Genomic DNA, 18,489 nt, shown 5'->3' with positions numbered 1-18,489 from the left:
TGTTTTTTGGCTGGAAGCTCTGATCATTTGGGCTTCCAGACTGCTGTATAAAGGAACTTAATTGTCTCTTGCATTTTTCCAAAATGCAGTTGTGACTGTTCCACCTTTCATTGTCCCCAGTTCATTGAGGTTGAACCTAACCAATCCTGACATTAAAATTAACATCTTGGTATAGTGTAGAATTCGAAAAGATGTGTAGCAAAGGAGAAAAATCTAAAGGAAATGTTTCTCATCAACAATGTCATCAATAAAAACATGGTACCATAAAACATTTCTATTTCAATGAAAGTGAATTTTTTTCTACAGAAATCCTTCCATCAAATTATGGTTTTGCATCCTAATGAAAAGGAGCCTAATGAAAAGGAGGATATAACCATTCCTTTCCTTATTTCTCTACCCATCCAAAAAGAAAGAGGCACCATTTGTTCTCCACTTATGCTCCAGAAAAGCATTTCTTCCCTGTCCCTGTTCAGAAGAGTATATCTGCTTTATCTGAAGCTCTTTTTATTTTATTTTTTTTTTTACTAACAAGCAGCTTCTGTATCTTTCAAACAGAAAAGAAACACTTGAAGGAATAAAATTTAAGTATGACTAGGGCTAGAAATGTGCTACTTGTCAATAAATGCTTATTTCAGTGTCCTTGTTCAGTAAAAAAACTCTGTTCTGGAAGACTGCAAAGCAAAATGGCTGTAAACTGCTGAAATCAGTGAGGATTATGCACACAGTTATCATTCACATATTCTTAATGCTTTCAGAGTATAAACTGGCTTGAACTCTTGGCTTTATTTTCCTGCATCAGGGCCTACAAATGTAGCTATTGCAAATGATCGCTTCAAGTTCTACACTATTGCGTAGCTTAAGCTTTTGACTGATCTTATTTCAGTGTGGTGTGTTAAGCAACATGTTATGTTGCATTACATTGTCTTGACATGAAGGAAACTAATATGCAGACTGTGCGTCACATCACATTACGGTTTCGTGTGACAGAATACAACCTTTCAAACCTCTTTGAATAAGCTCAAGAGCAGAGCAGTTATCAAATAGGTCTTACAAATTTGTTTGCCTTTTTCTCTCTCCATCCATAATCAAGAAAGTATTTCTAAGAAGCAAGTTTCCAGTGATTACAAGTTTGTAAAAGTGAGAAATATCCTGTTGACACATCCCTGACAGTGGGACAGTATTTAGAGTACAACTAAAGGATGCATCCAGAGAGCATCTGTGCAATTGCAATTTCAAGTTAGTGAAAAAATGACCCCTTAGCAGAAATGGCTTCGTTCATGAGGGATGATACTGAAAGCAATCAAGTTCCTCAAACTGAGCCTTTTCACAAGGGAACACACTTTTTAGTTTGTTTATTTTTTTGAGAGAGTTTTTGACCATCACTTTTCCTGCACATCAGGCTCTCAGTCCCCAATTGTTGATCTCCTAAGCAGCTTCCTTGACTTCCGTGGGGGCCCTGACCTCAGCCAGTGATGGGTGCCTCAGCACCTAATTTGACTAAGCAGCTTCTACTGCCTTTGTGCGTTGACATTTTAGAATACAAATCTTGGATAATTTTTCTAGCTCTATCAGTAAATTGTTGTGCTGAGTCTTCTCTAAAAGATCTTTTTTCTCAAATGACTTGGTGACTGCAAACTCTGTCCTGATGCAAAGCCAAAAAAAAAGCATGATTATTTAAAATTGGTCTTCTATCATACTTCAAGTATCCCAGTATCTTTTTTTATTATTGTTATGGAGGTATCCTTGGGTGTGGAAGGGTGTTACGATAAGATGACTGCTATCTACCAAGTTCTGCTGGGGCATCAACTCCAAACACCATAGGAAATTCTCACCTTGATTCATTTTCAGGGTTTGCTTTTTGCTGCTGATTTTCATTCATGGCAGAGAGTGTCATGAGCTCTTTTCTTTCTGTGAGGTTAGCTAAGTGATGGTCCCATCTCTCTCAGTAGAACCTTTCCCCACTGTTCTTTTCATGAAATCTCAGTGTTTTTCTTGTTCTGCAAAGTCTGTTATCTGCTTTCTTTGACTATCATGCAATAAGCAGTGAATATCCTGGCAAGTTTCTTGATATACTGAAAAGGCTTCGTGCTTGTTTCCCCCTGTTTTAGTACTATCTGTTGATTGATTTTAGTGTCCTTCCTCACCATCTGCTTTTCTGTTTTTACTTTGTGTTTGTTGTTTTCAATAGTGTTTACTAGGCACAGTGTGCCTGGCTGCAGGGAGATAAATGAGAATTCATCTGTTCTCCCTTATGTCCCAACTCCGCAATGGAATTTAGGAAAAAAGGTCTAGTCATTCAATATTCTAAAAATGCCACCTTCATCTCAGATTACAGCTTATGTTTCCATTAATGACTCCTGGCATTTTAACAGCACTAATTTTTTAGTTATCTGCTCAAGACTTTTGATCTCACCCACAGTAAAATGTGAAAAATTGCTGTTCACATTGGTCCTTGGATCTGCTTAGCAAGAGACCTGGAAACTCCTCCCGCACCTCTACTCTGACAGTCTCCTGCAGCCAACATTTCCTTGCCTGTCTGGGGCCATTAGGACTCACAGTATGAGAATACTCGGCATAGCTGCTGCACCTGCATTTCCCCTGGTAGCTCCACAGGAGGTTTTGTTTGGCTTCTCTCGCACACTGTGCAAACTGATCAAAGGCCTCTAGTCAGTTAAAAATGCATCTTGGATTTTACTCGAAGTGCAAAGCACTTTCTTCATCTCAGACCTTGCAGTCTGGTCTCTCGTACTTCAAAGATGATGGCTTATAATTGTCTTTATGCATTTCATTGGCACCTGCTAAACATGAGTAACGGCAGCATTCGCCCCTTCCATAACAATGGGTGGCTCCTCTAGGTAACTTGAGTGATTCACTATCTAACGTTTCCTCCAGATGGCAAAGTTACAAAGCCAGTTCTGTGATACGGCAGGGGAAAAGCTTATGTTCTCCTCCACAGCTGCCTTAGGATCAGATTACATACTGGGATAGGAACTGCATCAAATCCTGAGATCCTTACCCAGTTTTCATATTGCCCTTATCAAGACAAACAGTGAGTTTAGTGGTACAAAAAAAAGAAAACATGACTGAATAAAAAGTGAGTATAAATATTAAGATAAACCCTATCACATTATCTAATGTATAGAGCAGAGTAAGCTAGAAATTAGATTCTAAAGCCTATTAAGTTTTTGTTCCCTTTAGCAGAATGTATTTACTGAGTAATACAGAAACAAGTAGTATTTCATTTTATGTTTCTAAAATATTAATGTATTCATTGATGGCATGTAAATGAAGAGAACAGCATTTTCGCATAGATAGGAAGACTAAGGCTGTGATTTTCAAAGAATAAGCTTTTTTTGAAGTTAAGAAATTGGTTATCAGTTTCATGCAAGCTTAACGAGGTTCCCTCTGTTGTCAGTGAAAAGAAACAGGCACTTCTCAAGTGTAATTCATCCTATCAGTCGCCTAGGCTGGGTAGAGGTGCCTACATCACTCCACCGGCTGTAGAAGCAGCTGAGATGACTCGCTTAGTCAAGTTGCTTCTCAGCTCCAGATATCGGGAAGATTAGTCGCCCTAGTTCAGAGTGACTTTCTGTGGAGATTCAATCATTATACTCCTTCGAAGCTACTGCTTACCAGTCTTAAGATTAGTCACTGTTGCAAAAGAGTACCTTAAATGTCCCATTGCTGATTTGCCTTCTAAGTGCTATTAATATTTTTTATTCTAATACATGGCATTTTCATTGTGTGATACTGAAATTTGAGTTACAGAGTGATTACTGTTCCAATGTTTAAATGTCTTTTTGATAAATGATGCTTATTGTTTCTTTTTTTCTTTAATATATAGGAAACGTGTCTCAAAAACTCTTTTCCTTGTTGCCTTGTGGGGGACTTGGGGTAAGTAGATGTTTGTTTTTTCGCAAGAGGGACAGCACGCAGCATGTATTCATTCATGAATTCTTTAACACTATTGCATTATGAGTTCAAAGTCTTCAGAAGCTGATAAAAAACGTAGACATGAAACCTGAGCCATTATCATACTGTGTTTTCAAAGACATAGAAGACAATTCATTACAATAAGGATATGGAACAGTCAGATACAAATTGTTATAGCAGAATGAGCTATACAATTGTACCCGTGTTACTTCCCTCAAAAATAGAGCTCATGTAAAAAACCCAAAGTGGGACAACTAAAAAATGTGCACATTATCACAAAATATGTTCCTATCTAACTGTTCCATATGCTTATTGTAGACAAAAATCTGTTGCCACACTAGCTAAGAGAATTAATCTAAATTACTGAAAAACATGTGGAATGGTATCATGCTCCTATTAAATTCTAGTGAAGATAATACCAAGGAGAAATAATTTTTCACATACAGGAGTTTTTCACACAGAAGTCGTCTACACTTTTGGTCCAGCTGGCTCCGTTATTTACAGATGTCAGCAATATCAAAGTGAAACAATGATATTACTAGATATTGGTGGGCTGGGTGGATGATGCATATATATTTTAGTTCCCTTTCACTGTTTCTGTGTATGCAGGAATAAAGCCACAATCTCTGGAGGTCAACTTCCAATGCAATCTTCTCAAGTTTTATTTACTTTCATCCTTCACAAGGGATAAATTCCATATCATCCTAGTCTTGTTTATAGTGGGGGTTTTTATTATGAGATACCTGACGGAAGAAATACTCATTTTGTAAGGCTTTAACACATGAAAAAGAAAAATTCTATTTTAGTTTTCAGTATTTAGTAATTTTTGAGGATTTCTGAACTATGAGTTAAGGAACAAATAGTCAGGGAGCGGGAATCATTCCAGCTCCTCTAGTGTGGACTTAGCTTGCTGAGGATTCTGCATAAAATTTGGAACTTGGTGACTAGCAACTTGCTAATCTTGAAACTGGGGGGTCGTTTCTGTATGCGGATCAGCTAACATTACACATCGACGCATAGTCATACATATGAACATGCACCTCGGTGCACTGACTGCTGTGTGCACATATGCACACATATATGCACATGCTTCTGTATAAAAAAAGGTAATTTTTCACACTGTTGTTGCAGTTATTAAGAAGCTTAGAGAAAATGGAACAAGAGATGAATAAAGTTGAGAAAGGATATTGTCCAGGCTTCTGAGTAAAGAGGACCTGATGTAAAATTTCTTGACAAATCTTTTGGGGGCCTTTGGAAAGTAAATAGGACTGTTGTATGCTTTGAAAATTAAAGTATAAGCTTTTTTCTATGAAACAAGTTATTGTGGTATTAAAAAATCATGAATAGAGATGTGCTTTGAAATCCTTTTACTAATGAAAGTATGTTGCCCATTCTGAAGCTAACGCATGAGAAATGCTCTGTATAACTTAATTTTTTTAAGCACTTAAATGTATCTACCCTTTTTTGAGTCTGTTTGCTTTATTTCTTATTTAAAATCATGGAAATTGGATTAAAGAACATGTTGTAGAAATGGATCTTTTATTTATTTTTTTTCTAGTTGGTTTGCCTTTCTACATATTATTATTGTCAGGCTTGCTGTGGGGCACTTTTAAAGGAATGGGTTATGACCTTTTTCAAGGTAAATAATCAGATTAGGAGCTCTCTTTCAGTGATATTTAGCTGTCTATTGGTTAAGAAGAGCTGTGGGAAAGGGAGCTGCTTTGGGGAAAGCAATTCTTTTTACTTTCAAAAATGATGGTGGAAAGAAAGAAGCAGCATTGCTCCTTAGTAGCTTTCAACTTAATTGACGGTTGTAAAGCAGCAATCAATGTAAAGCAGTAAGAGTAGTTCATGCAAAGATCTTAAGGAGGGATGGCAGAATTATTTTTTTTTTATTTTTGTTCTCATTTATTTGCTTGCTTTCTTGCTTGATTACTTGTTTGCTAAAGAATACAGTAAGAAAGTATTAAGAAAAAAAAAAATTCAATTCCTGAAGGAGATTTTGTGGCTGCCTCTTGAACGATGGTTTTCAGAGCTCTTTGATCCCATTGTCTTCTAACCATATGGGACCTTGCTGGCTGTTATTATGCAGCTCTTCTATTATTGAATCGATTAGTGGTTAGGCTACTCACACAGGAGATGGGAAACCTAGGCTCATTTCTCTCCACTGCCAGGCTGGATTTAATATCAGAGCCCCCATCTCTTAGCAGATGTTGTTACCACTGAGGAGATCATAGGTTGTTTCTGGTTGGGGACCCTCACACCATGCGCTGAAGCTGTGCCACTGTTGGAAAGAGCGCTGGAACAGTAAGACAGAGCATAAGTAGGATAAAGCCCATGTATCTAAGGGTATGATCTACCTATCATACATTTATAAATAATGTGAAGTCCTAGCTCTGAGCCCCTGTTCCACAAACAGCTTATATATTTCACATGAAAGAATCACTGGACAAAATGGAAACTGCTCTTGGAGCAAAGACTGGAACCTAGGACTTCACAGGCATTGAAGACATGATCAGCTGATGGGCTGTAAAGACTATATCGGCATGAATTTGGGATGGCTTGCATTGTTCACAAAGGTCCAACTAATCTCCGTAACACGAATTCTACTATATTATTGATTTTGTTGTCATCTCTATTCTAACAGCACCAATAAACTGCAGTCAAAGTATCCTCTTCTTTGGACATTTGTTACATTTAAGGTAAAATAATGGGTTTATTCAATAATTTTGGAAGGCAAACAAGAGGCAGTGACCATAATGAATATTTTCTGACCCTGTTCCATCATGGTTCTAAATCTTTTGTACCAGTGCAAAATGGATGTAAAGCTACTGTTTACTGATTTTGTAAAGATTTTTCATCCATAGGAATTTTCTTTCAAGTAGTGATAGGGACTGATTAGGTCAGAGTCATTGGCAAATTGGGCTTGGTAAGCTTTCAGAAGAAATCAAACAATAAACTTTATAGTTTTATAAGAAACTATATAAGTCATAATTAGCTCTCTTATCTAAGAAGACAAAGCTGTTTCATACTGACAGCCAAACTGAACAGGTCTCACAGAGAGAGAAAAAAAAGGTTGTCTAAATCTAACCTCCGCAATTTGCCCATGACAGGTTTTCTTTCAATGATGGTTAATTTTTTATCAGAGGACTACCCAGGGTCAGCCGTATAACATCCACTGAAGTATGGGACCTCCTTCTTGCAATAATGCTTTTTATTCTTTTTTCAAGCCTAACGTTGTTCCAGAACCAACTGTTGTTAAAGAATTCTAATACCAGGGGGATAAAATTCCTTGTCTTGGAGAGAGACTAGCAGCTCTATGGCCAGCAGTTTTAATAACAAGAGATGGTTTCTTGCAGCTGGTCAGAGGTTTGGAATGTGAAATTTTTTCCAGGAGAGGTGGGTAGAATGCAGGTGAAGTGGCCAAATGGGGAGAATAATCACAAATTACTTTTTGGTTCTGTGAATTATCAGATCATTCCACAATTTTTCATCTGTAAACAGCCACTAGAGCTGTAACTGGTCATTTGATCAATGCATCCACCTATTGCAATTCCTCCCCTCCTGTTGTGCTGTGAAGACGACAATAAGAGAAGCAGAAATCTACTTTTAATGGGACTAAGTTTCATCTCCTTGCCTCAGTCTGTCACTAAAAATAGTGATGGTTTTCCTGCCTGTTTGACCTGCTGCTGTGTGAAGAAATCTTGAAGTCATTTCTCAGCCATATTTTTTTGTCTAGTTGATAGGCAAAAAAACCCACAAAAGCAAAGAAGAGCAGGCTTTTATGATAATGTCATCATCGGCTCCCAGCTTCAAACACTTCTGCGGCTTTTGAATTGTCATTTATAACTTGGAACTGAACCGACCCATAATTCCCTTGATGCGTTTAGAGAAATTGATAACAGACTGCTTCTTTTATGGCTCAGAGGAGGCAACTCCAATCACATCACTATTGGCAGTCAATATTATTTTCTGACATGGTTGTAAAAGTATAAAGGGGCTTATGGCATTTGTTTAGATGAGGAATGGGCTCTCAAGCTGTGCTGGGGTTTATGGGTCCAGATTACCGAGAAGCAAAGGGAATATGATGTTTGCAAACAGGATATGATTTTATTTAAGTTTGGGTTTCATACGTTGTTCCCTGGGGATTGTCCTGCAGACAGAAGAGAATTTCACTTTTATCATATGAAATTGGGCAGTTATCCAATCCCCCCTGCTCTCTCCCCACCCTCAAAAGACACTGCTCCAAATCTGTAATGTGTAAAGTCAGATCTTTAAATTGCAAGAGGAGGAGCTGGGGGAGAACACCACCCTGCAAGAAATCAGCCTTTAACAGAATAAATATTTAGTGAGCTGAACAGAGTGGTTCATGGGCTAAATATTGAGCCATCTGAATGGCTAGGGATTGCTTGTACATATTACGGAAAGTCCATTGCATTTCCTCTAACTTTGCTGTTACAGCAGTAAAACAGAGATGAGATTTTTCTGCTGGATAAGTTGGTCTTGTTTCATTAACTGCTGGCCTTGTTTCGTTAACTGAACTGTAGCTTAGATCTTTCATATCAGAAAAGAATTTGGCCTGTTACTGTCAAGAAATGAAATGTAAAGCTATAAAATCTCTCTTCGTTTTTACAAAACTTACAAAATATCCATATTTTCTGAATGTTGAATTTCTTCCTGGCATTCCTTGCTGTGGTAGCTGGACGGTACTACTTTTTGTCCTGACCACACACGAAGAAAAGCAATAAGAAAGGCAAGATTTCACTAATATGCATCTTTGGTACGTCATCTAGGCAACAAATTGTTTTCTGCTGCTTCTCATTCTTCTCTTGATCTTCTCAGTCTGGGCCCAGGAAGAATTTTCAGACTTTACACATTATCACTCTTCATTCCTCTTATTTGTGTAAGACTCAAAGGTACCAACCTGGTTCCATTACCATGGTACAACAGTGTAAAAATTAAGAAAGTATTGGTGATGGCATTGATTGTCTCCTCGTAGCAGATTTTAGGCTCCAGGCTTCTTTAGGGGTCTCTCCTTACGTCTGCATGCAAATCTGGCTGTAAAGAAATCTGACTGCCTATGGTTTGGGCACTGAAATTAAACATCACCTCCACACAGGTGCTAGAATTAACTTGTGTCCTTCCTCTGTATCCCAGGCTGTACCAAAATAGGTATAGTCCTTTCATAATATCAGCCAAAACTATATCTGTTTCCTGGTTTGGGAAAGTAATCTGTTATTCCTAGAGGCTCACCTACTCAATATGATGCCTTTGATTGTGAAATCATTAATATACCATGCTGCCAGTATATTCACCTATTAATTTAACCTACTTACCTGAGTCGCCTTATTAACCTACTGAAATTTGCCAGTTATAAAATTTTGGAGTAGATTGCGGGAGACTTCTGGGAATAAAGGACTTGTTTACCTCGTAAGCCTCTCTGGCAGCTACACCATCCCTAAAGAAATTCAAACATTTAATCAAAAAAAACCTCACAGGCACATTTTACTTTAATTGATATATTTTGCATGACTATTTAGGATTCACAGTTACATGGCATTGTCTGTGTGATATTTTCTGCAGAAGTCATAGAAATATGTGATCAAAAGGCCATCTTGGTACCACCCCAAGGCACAACTTAAGTGGGGATGGGACCAGAGGGAGGGCTGGAGGTTTGTCATCCCAGAGCGTTCCAGGGTCTGCATGCTCAGTCACTTAGTGCAGTTCCAGATAAACCTATTTAGGCTGTCCACAGGATGAAGGAATGAGGGCGTAATGTATTCCCAGCTGTACTGGCAAACACACTTTTTAGGTGGTATACCCCATCAGTTCTGGCAATTCACAAGAGCCAGCTTCTGTGGTCCAGAAAAAAAAAAGAAAAACAAAACACCGCTATTTTCTGTGGTCTGTGTTTTGTAGGAATGGACCAATTGACATTAAACTTTAGTCAAGCTCTCATGCGTAGAGAATTGTAGGCTTTCTAGCTGACAAATTCACAGCTTCCTTGAGTGGGAAAACTAAAGAAGAAATAGGGAGATGCCATAAAAACTGCACGTTTACTTACTTTTAGTTCAGAACAACAACAGTTCTCTGAAGACTCATCCAGCTTCACGTACCTAATTTTAGACAAACTACTGAAACAGCCAAAACAGGATCCTGACCACCCTTACTTGCCTATATACCCACTAGAGAACTATGTGCATCACTAGAGCAGAAGTCAGTCCACCTAAGATCAGAAGAACTGACTGGAGGTGCTTGATTTCCTTCATTGACAGGGACTTGAAGCAACGAAGTTCCTAATTTTAAGCAAATTCATTTTAGAAAAGAAGGTTAATAAGAGCGATAACATGAATCTGGATGACCAGAGCAGGAAATAGATATTCTTCCTTTACTGAGGTACAGAGACTTCATTTCTGGATCTGGAAAGTGCAATGGTGTCTCATCTCTGGGCAGGGAGGGGGCGCCGCACTTAGCATATCAATACCATGGACACAAAAAAAAGGAAAAAAATCTCTTCACAGTAAAGGGCAGATATTTTGTCCTATTCTTGCCCTTTCATGGCACTGAGATGGCCCTGTGCCATCCACCACAGAGCTTGATGTTTAGAGCAGCGGGAGCCGAAACTGTTCAGTTGAGAGACTTAGTTCCTTGGCATCGCTGCAGGCGCAACAGAATATTTTAGAATAGTCCCAGACTGCTTTTACTTCCAGCAGGCAAGGATAGAAAGCTCAGGAGTGGTAATCTGCCAACTCATCAAATACAGAATTTGGTCCCTCAGATAATTTTTTTTGCCCTTTTTAACAGAGGACCTTTCTTCCTTGGTACTAGACCAGATTAAAATTGTAAACAAAGATAGAGCGCATGGAACACAGAAAATTATTGTGAAGTTAATGGACTATTGTAAAGTCAAATCTTTAAAGGTCTTACTTCATTTTGTGAATTTCCTAAAAACTATTGTGTTGCCAAAGGCCAGTATTGTGCAAAGAAGCCTTCTTATTTGCCAGAATATGAAACATTATATATATACATATATATATGTTAAATGTAAATAATGGGATAGTACCATATACAATTTTCTAATACTACTCATTGTCCCCAGACTTAATCACATACACACATATGGATTTGATGGGAATCCTGTAAGAAAGCAGAATTCACATTTGTACTTTAAAAGCACATCATCTGTTTATTGACAGAATTTATCCCCCAAGATGAAGAGATATGCTCTCTGAAGAGGAAATGTTCATGTGTTGTTTATCTGAATAAACACCAGGTTTTAGTATAGCTCCGTGGTGACCTCTAGCATAAAGATCATCTACATCTAAGAAGAAAGGTGAAGTGCTTTGTATTGCTAAGAAGTGTTCAGCAGCAAATAATGAAACTTTTAAAAAATAAGGCTTGAATTCAGCACATAAAAGTTGTATTTTCTGTAACCACATGCATTACAACCAACTACACATTGTTCTATCTATTTGCCCATGAACTCCTGGAAGCTGCATGATCAAACATAAGGCAATTGCACAAGCATTTTCACACGTTAATCCATTAAATACTGAAACAAAGGTCAAGTTAAATTAATAAAGTACTCAGGGCTAGGTCTGAAAGTGCAGTAACATTTTTACAAGCATCTGGTATTATATGCCACGTATCTGAGACTTGAATCTGGGTCTAAGTGTTTTATTTATGAGTTTTTTCTAAAAACAAGTTCTAATCCACATCTAATCCATGCTATCCTCCCTCCATTACCCCTACCAATGATCCACACATCACTGTTTCACTACGGTTTTGAGATCCTTGAGGGTGTCTAATGTATGCCTTATGAGACCCAGAGATTCTGAATGCCTGTCATAAAAGTTAGTTGAAAACAGTAACCAAATCAAACGATTCCTTCTGAAGATATTATTCCATTCAGGCTTCAGCTTGATTTAGCTTGCTTCTTTTCTGATTCTTATTTTGAATACAAAGCTATTTATTTTTTAATACAGATCTCACATATTTACTTGCTTTTTTACAAACCTCCAAGTGAATTCCATTTGTACACAAGTAGGGCTGCTGCATTTTTACCAGTGGTTGAATATCACCATCAATAACTCTGCTGGGCATTCAATTATTAACTTTTACTTATAATTTTTTCACTGAGTATTTTTGAAAATTGGTTTTGATTTATAATAGTTTTACAAGTTAAATCACTATTGGCAGGTAAAACTTAAAAGATGTTAAATATTCTACATACAGTGGGTGCACATACTGTTCACGTTCCTTGTTCTTGCCCAGAAAGAGGCTTTTGGGGTCAGAATTAATAGTCTCTCCAATTCTTTTTAGAAGTCCATTTCCATGAATATTATTGCTGATAAATCCTCCTACTGGAATTATTCACACACAACAGAGAAGTCAATGCAAGCCCAAGTGAATTCCATTGTTTTTATTTAAGCAATGATTTGTGATGATCCTTTGAACTGTTCATCCCACTGGACCCTAAAGATCGCATCCCCTTCACAATTTATTTATAAATCACACTAGTAGGCAAGAAAGAAAGAAAAGCTGATATTCTGGGTACTCTCTATGGCAGACATTTTAGATTAAAGCAGCTGGAAATGCCTTTGGCAGAACAAATCTCTGATACAGCTGTAAACTAGCAATAAAAATAAAGGAAGCCCATTGTACGTATTTTTCCTAAAGTAGCCTGCTTTTCCACACTTCCTGTATATGGGATTTATGGAAGAGACATCATCCACGCAAACTTTTCCTCCTTTGTTCCTTAACGAGAGACATGGCTGACAGGTCATTCATTAGAGGTTGCTCCTTGGAGATGATGTGCACACCTTCCCTTCTTTAGTCATGGTGAGATGAAACAGCAGCTGAGAAGCACGTTGAGGACCTTTTGCTTCTTAGTGGAAATCACAGAGGTGATGAATGATCACCAGGACATCTGTAGGAGTGGGAGGTGAGAGCTATGAGCATGGCACCTGGGAAGCTGCCCTGCTCATGGTCAGGAGCAAAGTATTACAAACTTATGCGCTAGCACTTGCTGGCACCCCTTGTCTCCAAGAATGACAGACTCCGTGCTGGAAGTGATAGCAAAATGCCATACACAATTTTTAGAGGTTGCAACACTTCAGGAAAATATTTAATCTCTATTTTCATGCCAGGGAATTAAAAAAAAAAACAGTGATGGAAGCATGTTTCCTCTGGCATAAATGGAAGAGTGTGAGACTCTGTACACTTCTAAAGCTAAAGCACAGGAATTCGCTCTGTAATGCACAAGTTTTATTATATTGCAGTATCGCTGAGGAGGTCTGTACTCTCCTATATTATTTCTCACAGATTTCTTAATCAGCGGGTTTCTTTATGTAGTAGTTTTTCCAGATCTGTGTTGAAATTTATCCATCTGAAATGCATACTGTACTAACTTCCATCCAAGAACGGTTGAGCCCAACCTCTGCTCTTTAAAGAAAGGGCAAAGAATCCTTTTAAACTACCGTAAAAACCTACTTTTTAACTTGTTACCAGTATATTGGACACATAGAATACAATCACTGCTACCACAGGTCAAAATTTCCATGAACATGTAGGTGACAGGTTGCATTTTTGAACTACTATCAGAGAATTTGTAGAGTACCTCTGGTAGGGACACGTGGTAACTCTAGGAGGACTGGTTTTGATTTTTATGAGAGCAACAGTTGTGCAGAGAATCCAGAGCAGGATGAGTGACTCAGTATATTTTTAATTCCTTTTAGAAGTGAAATCAGAATTCCACTGCAGAACCTGGATTTATGTTAAATCGCAAATTGTGTGTATGTGTGTATGTCTGAGAGAGACAGAGAGAGAGAGGGCAAGCTCTAGGGTGTTTTGTCAGAATCCATTCCAGAGCAGTAGCTTGGGCTCTTTTATATTGCCATATAGTTATTGGCGGATGTGTATTTAAGGCAGCTTCAGAGTTTACAATAGTTATTTAAGAAAGATAAATAACTCAGACAGATGAATACACCATACAGGGTGTGAAAAATGGAAGGGTATGTCAGACTGAGCAGCATCTCTGCTCAGCAGAACTGTGATCCAGTGACCGTTAGGCAGATCCCAGGAGGTTTCCGGAGGAAGGAGGACTGAAACAGAGGATGAGGAGTGAAGAGGTTCTCTAGCAGGGGAAAGGGCAGGTAAAACAAAAGGCAGTTATAAATATCTTTTAAAAATGCTTTAGAATTACTGTTCATGCTACTTTTTTGCCTCTCTGAGGTAGATTCCAGATAAATGTAAATAGCAGGACAAGTAACACTTCCAGTTTCAGCAACCGCAGTGATTTCAGAAAGGCTTTTGAGTAAACAATCTCTCTCTCAGATGCATTTCCATATCTTTCCTCTCCACCTTCACGTACACGTGCCACAACCTGAGCACGGTGTAAGGAGTTGGTAACTTTCAAACTTTACTCTGTCTTCCTTACTATGAAATATTCCAGCCATAAGGGATTACGGTAGAAGCTTTCTATCTTCTGAAACGTCTCTGCTCCAAGGCTTTTTGTTTCTTAGCTTGTTTTTGGTATGCTTCAAGTCTTCATTGTGAAAGTCAAGTTATCACATAGGTATTTCTTGCAGGAAGCATTCATACCAAGTTCTTTTTGTAGTGTGAAGCGGGGAATTTCTGCACACAGGGCTTGAAACATTAGTTGCATTCAGACAGGAAAAGTTACCTACATTTCTTTTCACTTAAGTCATTCCCTTCCTCTTTAATGCCTCCACATCCACTTCAGGGACAGGTAGCTTAATTTCTATCATCTGTAGCTTTACAGAGTATTAGCTTTGCTACACATGCCAATGATTGAGCTATACTAGATATGCTTGAAAAAGCCTACAACCTACAGTGCTCATTCAGGAAACTCGGAGTGAAGTAAATCCATATGTGTGTTAGAAAGTCAGTGTTCAGATACAGAGCTCGTGTTTTCTTGCTCTTGGCACTATCATGCACAATCCTTTAAAGAGTTGCAGCAGTGATAGGATTTTTGATAACAAAACATGTAGTACGCTCATATACTAACACTGATGTTTCGGTGCTTTAAAAAATGTTCTTTTTCATTTGGTTAGACATTCAGAACATTTTCTTACCCTGAAATTGTTTTAAACAGACACTTAAATAAAAATAACATACACAATTAAGGAGAAAAAGAAGGGGCTGAGATTCTGTGTTAGAATTAAGCTACAAATGCTGTGTTATCTGTAAATTTTGTTTAACATTTTCTGAAAAAATTCCTAATCAAGATAGAGCTTTTACTGAATTCTTTGGTTGCTCCAAAGCACTTGCAGAACAAAAATAACCTCCTATAAAATTCCATCTGACTTTTTCAGAGTCTGTGATTCAGAAAGCATCACATTTGTCACAAATTCATGCATGCTCAGCATCTAAATAGACTGTCAGATGTATGTGATATATACATGAAGTAGAACCAGAAACCAGAGTGTCTAATCCTATTCCCTTTACTTGTATAAAATCCAACCATTTCATCTCATAGGAATAAAGAAAAAGCATATCTAGTAGGGTTTTACATAGCTGCATTTCATATACAGCTTGACAACTGGGCCAGCAAGTAGCTGTAATTTTAATGGGTTTGCCATTTATATCACTGTATTTCAACAGCAATTTACAAAGTAAACATCAAGTAACACTAAAAAAACCCCTCTGCTTAAACACCTGAAACATTTAAGGCAATACATAGAACTAATAGAGATATAAAATGGAGTAAGATGGCATTTTCCAGCTGCTACAGCTAAAGTGTTGGCTGCGCGATGATAGTTTTTCTAGGTTGCTCTTCATGAGATGTTCCCTAGAAATTTAGTCTTAATTTTGCATGAATATGAAATAGAATGTGACACCTAAGTTTAGAATACTGCGCCTTTTTAGAGTAATTATTCGTATGTTTGTTAGTTTTCTTAGAACAACTGCGCACTAAGGTATGCAGCTTCAGCTGGCTACACCTGGCTTTGAGAGTTTACTATTCATTACACATATCATACCCAAGAAATCAGCTAAAATATCCTGAATTTCCTCTGTGCATTTAGGTGGTCATTTTTGAAAATTCCTCCGGAAACACTGTTTTGTTTCCTGACTGCCCATTTTTACTTCCAGTCCAGGTAAAATTAGGTAGCAGTCGTTCAAGTGGTCTGAGGAAAATTTTTCAGTGGAAGATATTTGGTCTTATTGTCCCAGTTCAGTCTCCTCGCACTCACTTGAAAGCAGAAAGTGATAAATGCCGTATCCTGGCCAATACTCAGCGTTCGGTGGTTGGAGAGACTGCTGTCTCACGTGTCAGAGCAGACAACTGTCTTGAAGGGTGGGTACTCTCAAGCTGTGGTTACAATTTTAACTTAATCGGCCTTCCTGGAGATGAATCATAGTCCCTTTGAGGATGCAGGCTCCTGCTTGTGCCCTGGTGTACCGAGCAGCTGCCATTGAATCATTTTCATCAGCCACTCCTTCAAGTTAACCTTAATTTGCTAGCCATAAAAATGGTAGGAAAGTACTCCCTCCCAGCCCTCTTGTTGATACTTCTTCATTTAAATACTGCACAGTATTTTTCAAACTTTATTATGGTTTGATTAAATTGATTTAACCAATGACGTCTACTTATTTATCTCCTTATTTGTTTTAAAAAAGAAAATTGATTCACAGTTGCCTTAAAGCAATAGAGAGACAACCTGAAAGTCTGCCTAATGTTAAATATGTCATTATTTTTACTGCTTGGTTTCTTTCTTATTTCTTCTTGCAATTTTCTTAGTTACCTATTGATTTGTGCACGTCTTTGGGAAAGCTACTCAATTTCTTTGTATCTCAAGCTACCAATCTGCAAAACAAATACAAGAAATCATTGCATATCAAGCTGATGATGCTTAAGTGTGTTTCTATAACATTTTGAGTTTCTCAGATGAAAACACAGTGTGCTGTTACTGCTGTTATTCTTAACTTTGCAAGTAAAATCCAGTCTTCTTATTCAAGATCTACTGTGAATATAAACTACTTACATTAGTTCTGCTGCATGCACCCAAAACTGATCGCAACGATAGAAAACTCAGGTCCAGTACCCCAAAAAATAAGATCACTGTAGTGGCTTGAAATATAATATTATTGTAACAGTAATGGCTAAGACATTTGACAGGTGTAGAGATGATCAAGCTTCTTTCTGTTTCAAATGACTAATCAGAGAAATTCCTCAGAACCTCCAGAGTCGAGTAGCAGTTTGCATCCATTTTCAATTACTTGATTTCTTTCTTTCTTTCCTTCTTTTGCTTTTTTTTAAGAAATTAGGAACAGAAGCTTCTGGTTCAAACTGAAAACATATCTCAGTATGCTTGGAAGTTATCCAAATAGCATCTGCCACAGTATTTTGTCTATCCCTAAAAGTTTTTCTTTTCATGATAAATTTGTGCAGTATGATACAATTAAATGCACTTCCCATGGAGCATCGAGGAAGTCTGGCTGTCTCTTTGGATGACTTTTTCAGACTATTTCACACCATCATGTCTGCTTGGCATAATATCATATAAGGGATATACAACATTTCACCTATATTTTTTGGTATGTTTCTGCAAATAAACAGTTACTAAAAATCGATTTCAGAAGTAAAATTTTAGCATACTGATTGAAGCTGTAGAACAGTGCTCTTATCCTATTTCCTTTATAATATTTTATCTTTATAGTATTTTATCCTTCTATTTTGTATAATATTCATGAGATGTTTTACATGTCACGCTTGCTCATTTAGAAGGCGCAAAAGATAATTTCCTCTGCTTGAAATAACCACATTAATGTGTAATCTAAGAGGGACCTAAAGCCTTTCAGCCAAAACTTACTAGTTTGTCAAAACTGGAGATGCAGCAAGGGTCACCCTTTACATTACTTAATTTTATTTTCTGTCTATGGCAATAGTGATATTACTGAAATTAATCCAAACAACTAATTGTTCTGATTTCAGCCATGATTCCTGTCTGGGTAGGAAAGACGAGTACTTACTGCTCTTCCTTTTTTTAAGACGGGGCAATGGCCTGAGCCACCAGTGGGTTTTGGTGGCCCGGGTTGCCTGCAAGGGCTGCTGGAGCCCGGGGTGGCCGTCCCCACTGGTTGCTTTGTCCCAGCGCTGGCAGGTCCCTGTCCCCTGTCCGGTGTGAGGACCCGGCACGCGGCATCTGGCGGCTGTTGGGCAGGCCCGGCCCGGCCGATGTAACACTGTTTGTAATGAGAAATCTAAACAGGGAATGGCAGCGAGGCATGACAGGAATGTGTTTCCATTGGAGAAGCCCGTGCAGAGAAAAAGCATAAGCAAAGCCATGTCCAGAAGGCCTTTCAGCTGGCCAGGACGGAAGACTGATGTTATTGTACACGGGCTGTCACGCTGCCAGCCCTCCCTCACGGGTTTGTTTTCTCTCATGCTCTCCCTCTCCCTCTCCCTCTCCCTCTCTCCCCTTGCCTTCCTCCCGGGGCCGGCTGTTTGCTCAGGTGGACAGTGACACCGTTTGGAACGAGCTGCACTCGGCCGGGGCGGCACGCATGGCGGTGGGCTGTGTCATCGAGCTG

The 18,489-nt window shown here is 38.4% G+C and overlaps 1 protein-coding gene across 1 annotated transcript in view; it reads left to right on the top strand.

The window, feature by feature from the left end:
• Positions 1-18,489, top strand: part of HDAC9 (histone deacetylase 9) — a 281,178-nt gene that overhangs the window by 153,103 nt on the left and 109,586 nt on the right. The window contains exons 15-16 of the mRNA XM_035894070.1: positions 3,845-3,894; positions 18,412-18,477. Coding sequence (XP_035749963.1) covers positions 3,845-3,894; positions 18,412-18,477 — 116 coding nt within the window. The remainder of the gene's footprint in view (positions 1-3,844; positions 3,895-18,411; positions 18,478-18,489) is intronic.

Source organism: Egretta garzetta, unplaced genomic scaffold (genome assembly GCF_000687185.1).
Source record: "Egretta garzetta isolate BGI_Z169 unplaced genomic scaffold, ASM68718v1 scaffold94, whole genome shotgun sequence".
Classification (NCBI taxonomy): domain Eukaryota; kingdom Metazoa; phylum Chordata; class Aves; order Pelecaniformes; family Ardeidae; genus Egretta; species Egretta garzetta.
The sequence above is the reverse complement of the archived record's forward strand: the minus strand, read 5'-3'. Positions and strand labels throughout refer to the sequence as shown.